At 41.0% G+C, this 10964-nt stretch overlaps 1 protein-coding gene across 1 annotated transcript; it reads left to right on the top strand.

The window, feature by feature from the left end:
- The first annotated feature begins 5683 nt into the window (after nucleotides 1-5683).
- On the top strand, nucleotides 5684-9936 carry LOC122942592 (small proline-rich protein 2E-like). The gene is made up of 3 exons (XM_044300261.1): nucleotides 5684-5905; nucleotides 7246-7272; nucleotides 9763-9936. Exons 1-3 carry the CDS (start codon nucleotides 5728-5730, stop codon nucleotides 9816-9818), a joined length of 261 nt encoding a protein of 86 aa, XP_044156196.1. The 5' UTR covers nucleotides 5684-5727; the 3' UTR covers nucleotides 9819-9936.
- The last annotated feature ends 1028 nt before the right edge of the window (nucleotides 9937-10964 follow it).

Raw genomic sequence — 10964 nt, 5'->3', positions numbered from 1 at the left:
GAGATTTTTAAACTTCACCTTCATTTCTCGTGAATTCCTCTGTTCAATATCCTGTGAGTGGCTGCTTCCACTGTTAAAAATACTTTCTGCCTGGGACTTCCACGAGGCCTCCCGGGCTGAAAAATCCATTATAATGGATACGCAAGTCTGTAAAGAGAATAAATTCAATAAACAGAAAGTACAATCCCAAAATGAACGCGGAGCGAACCCAACGCCCGGATGTGTAGTTCAGACGCCAAGATGGGCCATACTCTGGGTATTGATTATCCATGTATAAATGAGGTGTCCGGACACCGACCGAGCCGGAAGTAATGGTGCGCTCCAGCGTGGAACGCATCTTACTTCCGTTTTTCGGTTCTCTCATGAAGCCCAGGTGATCCTTATTTTCAATCAATTTGCAGACTATATAGGAACAGGCAACACACACCATCAGTATCCCCTGAGGAAGCAAAACGCGAAACACGTGTAGGGATCCGGGAGGACTTGGTCTGTATTTATTTATGTTTGTTCCCTTGACTATTGTTTACAAATAAGCACTATGCACTTTGTATTGTATTGATTGTGGGCTGTGTTGGGATACACTCTGCGCAGTCTGGGAATATTCATTGTTACTTCTTTTACAAACAGATCTGCAAGCATTATCCTAATGTACCCCCAGCCACAGAATCCAAATTTCTTCGCCGTCGGGTGAATGCCTATTGCCTAATTTTGGTGGCCTGTACTGGCCGACAGCTAGATTTTTTTTACCTCTAGGCACATAATCAAACCTCTGTCTCACTCCTCTGCCTCTCATTATGGTGGCGTATGAACCGCATTCACCATACAGACCTTTTAATGTCACAGGATCCCTCTGCTGAATGGTGACAATTCGGCTTTCACTAGTGATGTCGCGAACATAAAATTTTCCGTTTGCGAACGGCGAACGCGAATTTCCGCAGATGTTCGCGAACGTGCGAACCGCAATAGACATCAATAGGAAGGCAAATTTGTGGCCACAATAGGGATGGAAAAGTTGTTTCAAGGGGACTAACACCATGCGATTTATAGAACTTGAATTAATCGCATTGCGATTTCAACTTTCTCAAATCCGACAGTACATTCTAGCATGGAGTCGTTCCCATGGTGATAGGGACGCTCAATGAGCACGGAAGTCAGCAGAAGTTCTGTTGAAATCGCGATGCGATTTATAGAACTTGAATTAATCGCATTGCGATTTCAACTTAGAGATTCTGCCGACTTCCGTGCTCATGGAGCGTCCCTATCACCATGGGAACGGCTCCATGCTAGAATGTACTGTCGGATTTGAGAAAGTTGTAATCGCAATGCGATTAATGCAGGTTATATTAATCACATTGTGAATTCAACTTAGAGCTGTTGGGTTTCTAATGGTTGTATTGCTAGAATAAAACGAAGATTGAGAATATAGTGCTATATTCGTTATATTCGTCAATTCTAGCAATCGAACCATTAGGAACTTAGCTTGCATTCGCTAGCTTGAATTCGCAATGCGATTAATATAACCTGCATTATTCGCATTGCGATTACAACCTAGATCTGAGTTCCTAATGGTTGTATTGCTAGAATTGACAACGAATATAGCACTATATTCTCAATCTTCGTTATATTCTATCAATATAACCATTAGGAGCTCTAAGTTGTAATCTCAATGTGATTAATATAACCTGTATTAATCGCATTGCTATTACAGCTTTGTGACACTGCAGCTTCAGAATTAATCTAAGATGGATGCTGTCCTTGCTTTTTGATAGGCGGTGGGAGGGTCTGCTGATTGGCTGGAATGTGTCTGCTGACTGTGAGGTACAGGGTCAAAGTTTGCTCAATGATGACGAATAGGAGGCGGACCGAATATCGCATATGTTCGCCCGCAGCGGCGAACGCGAACAAGCTATGTTCGCCGGGAACTATTCGCCGGCGAATAGTTCGGGAGAATCGGGACATCTCTAGCTGTCACTACTCAAGCAAGAGAGCATGCATCGGGACATTTGCGAAAGTGACTGAGAGGGACTCCCTGCCTCCATCTCCACTGCATACTGCCATGGTGTGTCTGACTCCTCTGCCTAGTCTTCCTCATGGCCCTTTAGCTCCTCTGCCTGCTCCTGCTCCTCCTCTCCTGTCACCTATGTAGAGAAACCGCCCATTTTGCTACACATTGCTTGTGCTCCAATGTTCTCCTCTTCCTGAAATTCAGCCCCTACAGGGCTCATTTGGCCGTGAGATGTAGGCATCACGTCTCCAGTCCCCTGAACCGGCCAGATTTACCAACATCTGTTCCAGGACATGAAGCTGTCAAAAGACATCGTTTATCCTGTAGTTCTGGCGACTAACAAATAACGTGGCCTCCTCAAAGGGCCTGAGCAACCAGCAGGTGTCACGCATCAGCTGCCACTGGCTGACATCGAAGTTACACAGTAATCAACAAAAGGCGACAGCAGCATCTCCAGTTCTTTCTTTATTGATCGTACTTCAAAGAGTGTGTATACAAAAAGCCAGATAGCAATGTTTCGACTACATAGTAGCCCTTATCAAGCTAAATAACAAGTCATATCTAGTGTTTGTACTAATCGAAGTTACACAGGGGAGTACTCCTGTCCACTTGGATCATCAAGAAATCATTTATGGCCTTTCTCTGTTCGTATAATCGGTCCAACATATGGAAGGTTGAACTCTAATTGTTGGAAACATCACATATCGGCCTATGTTAGGGGATGCTGTTCTGTCGCTGCAGCTCAAGGAGTGTGTGCTTTGCGGTGTTCGAGTGGCTGAAGTGCATGCAAAGTTTCCTGCCTGTTTTTAGGATGTCTTGCAGGTGAGTGGAAGACTTCAGGAACTGCTTGACAACCAGATTGAACATGTGTGCCATACAGGGTGCATGGCTCAGCCCTCCTTGATACAGCGCCAACACCATGTTCTTTTCTTTGACGGTCATCATGGTTCCGATTTTGAGTTGTCTCAGAGAAAGCCAGGATTCGATTTCTTGAGGAAGGCCACAGAGCAGTTCCTCCCCTGCGTGACTCTGTTCGTCCAGGCAAACGAGGTGTAGAACATCATGAAATTGCCGTGCCCTGCACATGTGGTATGCTGGAGGAGCACTGTGAATTGTCCCTGCAGTGGAGGCTGAGGACCACGGTGGAAGAAGAGGAGGCAGAGGCGAACATTGTTGCAGGACCAACAGCGTGAGAACATGGAGGCAGAAGCAGCGTCACCTGGCCAAGTTGCTGGTGTGGCTGGCCAGGAACCACATTTACCCAGTGGGCCATAAAGGACATATATTGTCCTTGACCGTAGTTACAGCTACCGACCAAATTTCCCAAAAATAGCTTTTTCCCAAAAAGAAAATTCACCACTGAATGGCTAATCGATTCAGTCCATACAGCAGAAGGAAATCTACAATCAGCCATACATTTTCCCCAAAAAGGCTGTTAAAAAATTCACTACTGAATGGATAATCTACATAATTCAGTCCATACAGCAAAAGGAAGTCTACAATCACTCATCAATTTTCCCCAAAAAGGCTGTATCACAAACAAATAACCACTGAATGACAATTTACATTCACCGCAGAAAGGCTAATAACACTGACTTTTCCAATTAATACACCCCAACAATGGCAGTATAACAATGTCAGTTCACTGCAGACCGGATAATAACTTATATTTTTTTTCCTATTAATACACTCCCAAAAAATAAATATAACAGTCACAATTCACCACAGAACAGCTAATAGGACATATCTATCCTATTAATGCACCCTGTAAATGGCTGTAGCACAATGGAACTTCACCGGTGATTGGCAAATACTTTTTTTTGCCACTAATCTACACCAAAAATGGCTGTAGTTTTCTCACTTCAACACTCACTGGCTAATAAGCCCTTATTCTTTTTTCCCCACTAAAACATGCCAAGAGGGGCTTTGGAACATATAACTGCACCGATGAAAGGCAAATACTTTTTTTGTGCCACTAATGAAAAGTGCTTTACAACATCTAACTGTTCTGCTCAACGGCAAATATATTTTTCTTTTTCCACTAATACATGCCACAAAAGGCTTTAGAACATATAACGGCACCGCTGAACGGCAAATATGTTTTACTTTTGCCACTAATACACAATAAAAATTGCTGTAATTTTAGCACTTCACCACACAACGGCTAATAAGTCCCTTTTTCCCCACTAATACAAGCCAAAAATGCTTTAGAACATATAACTGCACCACACAAGGGCAAATAAGACGTATAAATATTTCCTTGTAATAAACCCTGTTATCAACAGCACTTGCACCCCAATAACAAGAATGGTTTGCTGGAATTACAGAGCTGTATAATGGCAATTTGGGTGCCCAGTCAGTGCAGCAAGGTGTAATAGGATTGTTCCTCTTACCCAGGCTGTGACCTCCCCTACTGAACCCTGTTCAACATAAATGCTATGGAATAATTCCTCCCTATCTTTTCCGCACACCTTAAATAATCTTTCCCTGCACTTTTAAATGTTTTTTTTTTTTTAGCACAATGAAGATTTTTCTAGCACTGTCCCTAGCGCCTGCTGACGTATCTCCCTCCACTAAGTACACTGGAAAATGGCAGAATCCAAGATGGCTGAGGCTATTTATAGGGCTATGACATCACAGGGATGGCTGGCTGTTGATTGGCTGCATGCATGGCATTATGGGTGATCCCGCCTTCCCAGAGTTCCTTGCTCCATGTCCTCATACGAGCAGCAGCCATTTAAAAAAAAATGCTATTCCTTACCACGAATTGCGGTGCAAATCAAATAAAACCTAAAATCAACTTTGAGAGGCTCATCTCTAGTTATGAAGAAAGATTAAAATAATTGCATTTATTTAGTCTTGAGAAAAGATGTCTAAGGGGGGACATGATTAACCTATACAAATATATAAATGGGCCATACAAAAACGGTGAAAAACTGTTCCATGTCAAATGCCCTCAAAAGACAAGGGGGCACTGCCTCCGACTGGAGAAGGAAAAGTTCAGTCTCCAGAAGCATAAAAACTTTTTTACTGTAAGAACTGTGAATCTGTGGAATAGACTTCCTCAGGACGTGGTCACAGCAGGAAGAGTGGACAGTTTTAAAAAGGGTTTAGATTAATTTTTAAAAGTAAATTACATTAATGCTTATGAAAACATGTAGAAATCTGAGTCTCACTTCCTTCTGGGATTCGGATCCCGACTTATCATTTGGTTGAACTTGATGGATTTATGTATTTTTTCAACCGTATTAACTATGTAACTATGTGGCATTATACAATCAAAACTGATACTAATGACATAAACCTTGTTGATTTTTAAATGGCTTAGGATGGAATTTGCTAAATGTGTCAGCAAAATACAATCACATCTCCCTAACCTATCATTTATTTAAGATCTTCCTTATATTTCAGTACATTATTCAACAGGTGTATTCAAAATTCCTGGGTATCTAAATCATTAGCCATAAAAGCACATTATTCTAGGATGTATATGACGTGAGCTGTTCTCTTAGAAACACCCAACTACAAGGAAATAATTAAATGACAATAAACATTCTGTCAGGATTATCCTGATTTTCCATCTTGTAAAAAGCGGTTTTGTTTACGCATGCCACACAGCATACCAAATTGTGTATATAAAAGGAAACTTTGCAAAGGATACCTACAATCAACTGCAAATCTTCCTATCTTGTGCTGTCCTAGGCAAAGATCCCAAAGCAAACATGTCTGGAGTTAAAGGAGGACATCAGAAATCCCAATGCAAGGACCCGTGCCAGAAGCAGACAATCTGCCAGGATCCATGCCAGAAGCAGACAATCTGCCAGGATCCATGCCAGAAGCAGACCATCTGCCAGGATCCATGCCAGAAGCAGACCATCTGCCAGGATCCATGCAAGGATCGTAAGTAATATTAATATTAATTGAGGTACTAATTAAAAGACAAGAATCACAGTAGAGTCTTTTTGTAGCTTATGATAATATAGAAGGCTACATATTATGGACATTTCAGCACAAAAAAAACAGATTTATCACAACTTTTAAGTCACTTTAAGCTAATTTATTTGAGCATGGCAATTTGGGTAGCTTTTCTAGACAAAAGTTTAAAGACGGGACAAATTTGACAAGCAATGTACAACTTTTAATACATTTAGCACAAAGTACAACTTAATTGGTAAAAATAAACAATAAAAAATTGCCATCTTTTGTCACCTTACCCCCCTCTCTAAAAAGATTCAATAACAGTGATCAAAATGTCGTACACTCTGTAGTCCCAAATATAAAAAAGTTATAAAAATTGTGATTTTTTTTAAAGGTTTTTATTTCTTTAAAAGTAGTAATATATATATATGTATAGTGAGGGGTAGCTTTCTTTCAGGGGATCATCCTCACAGATAAGGCTTCAGGACACCAGGTTTCAGGTCCAAACAGTGCACTTATTGTGGCACACCAGCTAAAGCAGAACAACAAAATAGTAAACACTCGCCCGTCTAGGCTCTAACTAATACACTAATAACCTGTCTCCCCTTGTGTAACACCCATGATGAGATGCGGCTTTCCCAGGCCAACCTCTAGCAGCCTCCAGGCTGCTCTCACACCAGTGTCTCTTTGGGGATAGTGGTCTCTCAGCTCTCCCGGCTCAGACCACACAGAACCACTCCAGCCTTCTGTGTGCAAGTCCCCGCCCCCTCTCACTCTGAGGATTCGTTTATCCCCAGGTGATTACTGCACCTGGTCTTTCTTCAGACCTGGTGATTCTGGGGAAGACACAGCAAATCCTGCCATATATCTCCCCTAACAACCATGTGGCCTGTCACTGCCTCACAATATATATATATATATATATATATATATAAATATATATATATATATATATATATATATATATATATATACATATACCGGTATATTTATAAGTTTGATATCGTCGTGTTCGTATTGAGCTACAGAATAAGGACATCATTTCATTTTTAGCATGCAGTGAACGCTGAAATATCAAAACCCGCAAACCCTTGGCATGTGTGGTTATTTTCAAGTTAATCACACAAAGAATGTTTTTTTCCCATTTTACAGTACATTACATGGTAAACTAAACGGAAAACCAAAAATGGGCCCAGTACGAAAGGGGTTAAATATGAAAGGGAAATAATATGAAAGGATACCATACTCTATTAGAAGCAGCCATTTGGTTATTTAACAAGGCATATTACATAACAGCTATTGACATGTATTGTTTCTTTTAGCCTGCAAGCCTGTACAGCAGTGCAAAGGTATGTACACTAAAGATTATATTTTAATTTACATAAAAATTATGAATTGCATTCTAAAAGGAAGAAAGACGAGACAGAGGGGATATGATAGAAACTTTTAAATACATAAAGGGAATCAACAAGGTAAAATAGGAGAGAATATTTAAAAGAAGAATAACTGCTACAAGAGGACATAGTTTTAAATTAGAGGGGCAAAGGTTTAAAAGTAATATCAGGAAGTATTACTTTACTGAGAGAGTAGTGGATGCATGGAATAGCCTTCCTGCAGAAGTGGTAGCTGCAAATACAGTGAAGGAGTTTAAGCATGCATGGGATAGGCATAAGGCCATCCTTCATATAAGATAGGGCCAGGGGCTATCCATAGTATTTATTATATTGGGCAGACTAGATGGGCCAAATGGTTCTTATCTGCCGACACATTCTATATTTTAATGAGAAAATGTTTCAATTCAACATGTTTCCTGTATGTTGATTTTACTATTGTGCTATGTGTTTTAAAACCAAATACCAAAGCAGTTATTCGTAGGAAAAGATTAGCATGTGTATTACAATTACGATAGTAAAACAATTCTAAGCTCAAATGTTTGAAGACTTTCAATGTTAGTTTATAAAATTACTCTTTTAGTTCATTCTACCACGTAGTTTTCAACATTTGTCCTTCACAAGCCAGCAATTTTATATGGTAATGCTGGTGTATTATCCTATATGTCTATATAGAGTCAGAGTTCATTGATTTAGGACTACAGTTTACTATGTTACCATTATAAGCTTAGCTTTTTTATATCAATAAGGGTGGGTTCACACTAGCGTTAGGGATTCCGTTAAGGCTTTCCTCTATAACATAGTTATAATGGAAAATAACGAAATACCCAGACGCAGAAGCATTCCGTTTGCTTTCCGTCCTAATAGAAGTCTATAGAAAAGCATAATGAATCCATCTGGGTCCCATTATTCATCTGGGTCCGTCTTGCATAATGGGACCCAGACGGAGGTGTTTTGCTTCCCATAGACTTCTATTAGGATGGAAAGCAACCGGAATACCTTTTAAAGGCTTCCGTTTTGCATTCCGTCATAATACAAGTTTATAGGCAGAAAAACGGTCCGTCCTTCCGTCTTATGGATTCCGTTATTTTCTGTTATTATTATGTTATAACCAAAAGCCATAACGGAATCCCAAAAGCTAGTGTGAACCCACCCTAAGGCCTCTTTCACATGGGCGTCACGTTTTGGCTCCGGAGGCATCCTGTGATTGCGTTCCCTTGTTCAGTTTTTATCGCGCTGGTGCAATGTGTTTTGCACGCGCGTGATACAAAACTGAATGTGGTACCCAGACCCGAATTTCTTCACAGAAGTTCAGGTTTGGGTTCAAGGTTGTGTAGATTATATTATTTTCCCATTTAACATGGTTATAAGGGGAAATTATAGCATTCTTAATACAGAATGCATAGTACAATAAGGCTGGAGGGGTTAAAAAAAAATTATAAGAATTTAACTTACCTAAATCCACTTGTTCGCGCAGCCGGCATCTCTTATGTCTTCTTCTTTGAGGAATAGGACCTTTGATGAGGTCACTGCGCTCATCACATGGTCCATCACATGATCTTTTACTATGGTGGTGGGTCATGTGACAGACCATGTGATGTGCGTAGTGACGTCACCACAGGTCCTTTTCCTGCGCACAGCAAAGATGAAGACAGAAGAGATGCCGGCTGCGCGAACAAGTGGATTAAGGTGAGTTAAATATTTTTTTTCGTTTTTTTTAACCCCTCCAGCACTATTGTACTATGCATTCTGTATTAAGAATGCTATTATTTCCTTAACCATGTTATAAGGGAAAATAATAATGATCAGGTATCTATCCCGATCGTCTCTTAGCAAACGTGTGTGAAAATCGCACCGCATCCGCACCTGCTTGCGGATGCTTGCGAATTTCACGCGGCCCTATTCACTTCTATGGGGCCTGCGTTTTGTGGAAAACACACAAAGAGGAGCATGCTGCGATTTTCACGCAACACACAAGTAATGCGTGAAAATCACCGCTCATGTGCACAGCCCCATAGAAATGAATAGGTCCTGATTCAGTGCGGGGGCAATGCGTTCACCTCATGCATTGCACCCACGCGGATATCTCGCCCTTGTGAAAGGGGCCTAACTCTTTTGGAGCAGAATAGTAAAATGCTGAGAGACGAGTACACTTTCTCCTAATGTCTTTACTGCAACTGAAGCTACTACATAAATTCCATACTCTCTCAGGGACTCAAAGTGCAGTTTCTTTTGACTGCATAACTAGGATACTACATTTTGTGATGAAACTAGAGCAGACGGAGAAAACTCACTTAAACACAGAAACCATCCATTCTTTCTAATCAAGTAACGTTCTGGATGGAATAAAATATGAACACTTATAGTTGTTTTATATCACTACAATTAAAACAGTGTAAAGAAATGGAGTAGATAAAAAGTAATATAAATGCTTATTTTCCTTGCCAGATCCTTGCAACCCCTGTGTTCCTGATCCTTGCCAGTCTCAAAGAAAATATTACTGAAAGGACAAACCTGAGGCCATAGAGGAAGCAATGTTGCCTTTGATGATCATAAGAACTTATATGCCTTAAATTAAAAATGTAACTGAAATATATTGCTTGCTTATTAATAAAAGTTTCCTGTTCCATAATGTCTTCTCCGTTTTATACAGTCAAGTATATTTCATAAAGATAATATCTTTCTATTATCCTTGGCATACTAAATGGATGTTAAAGAGAGAGGTCCCCCACTCCATAAGAGCAGGTTTCATTCTGGTGAACTCGAACTGTTCATGTAATATATTGGTGGCCATTAGAGATGAGCAAAATGATTAGTTCCTTAGAGTTCTTGAGCAGGGAGTGACTGTCCCCACTAGTGCTGATCAAGCAGCAAAGTGTTTGGGTGTTCAGGTGCTTGGGTCGAACACCTCGGGGGAGGGTATCTGGTTCATAGGAAAAGGTCAGAAATTTATGGAAACACCACCAAAATGTTTCGGGAACAACATGGGATGATGTCTGGCTGCATCTTGGACTCCCAGGTAGCTGCTGGAATCGATATTGTCAGAGTAGTATGCCACTTTTACATACTGACAATAATACAATAATTCAGTACATTATAAAAAAACACATTTAAAGTTCCTCTGATAGAGTAGTCAGGGGAAATCCAGGCCTTGTTCATTTTTATAGGAGTTAACTTGTCAGCATTTTCAGTTGATAGGCGGATGCGCTTATCAGTTATTATGCCCCCAGCAGCAGTAAATACGCGCTCTGACAAAACGCTGGCGGCAGGGCAGGCCAGCACCTCCAGGGCGTAGAGCACCAGTTCGTGCCACGTGTCCAGCTTGGATACCCAGTAGTTGTAAGTCACAGATGGATCATTGAGGATGCTGACATGGTCTGCTACTTACTCCTTCACCATCTTCCAAAACTTTGCTCTCCTTGTGACACTAGGCAGCAGGGTGAGTGTGCTAACGGGGTGTCATGAAACTGTCCCAGGCCTTGGAGAGTGTTGCCTTGCCTCTGTTGGAACTGCTGTGTGTTGCCCTCATCTCTCCTCCTTGGTTGCCCAAGGAACTACGTATTCTGCTGCCAGCATTGTCAGCTGGACATTTTGGGAGCAATTTTTACACAAGGACCTTCTGGTATAGCACCATTTTGCTTGTCCTCTCC

The sequence above is a fragment of the Bufo gargarizans genome, chromosome 6, assembly GCF_014858855.1.
Source record: "Bufo gargarizans isolate SCDJY-AF-19 chromosome 6, ASM1485885v1, whole genome shotgun sequence".
Taxonomy (NCBI): Eukaryota; Metazoa; Chordata; class Amphibia; order Anura; family Bufonidae; genus Bufo; species Bufo gargarizans.
This window is presented reverse-complemented; position numbering and strand designations above follow the sequence as displayed.

Excerpts from the sequence above, each read along its gene's own strand:
- LOC122942592 (XM_044300261.1), top strand. The coding sequence starts at position 5,728 with ATGTCTGGAGTTAAAGGAGGACATCAGAAATCCCAATGCAAGGACCCG. Across the intron at positions 5,906-7,245 it reads CCAGGATCCATGCAAGGATC|CCTGCAAGCCTGTACAGCAG; the intron begins GTAAGTAATATT and ends TGTTTCTTTTAG. Across the intron at positions 7,273-9,762 it reads GCCTGTACAGCAGTGCAAAG|ATCCTTGCAACCCCTGTGTT; the intron begins GTATGTACACTA and ends TTTCCTTGCCAG.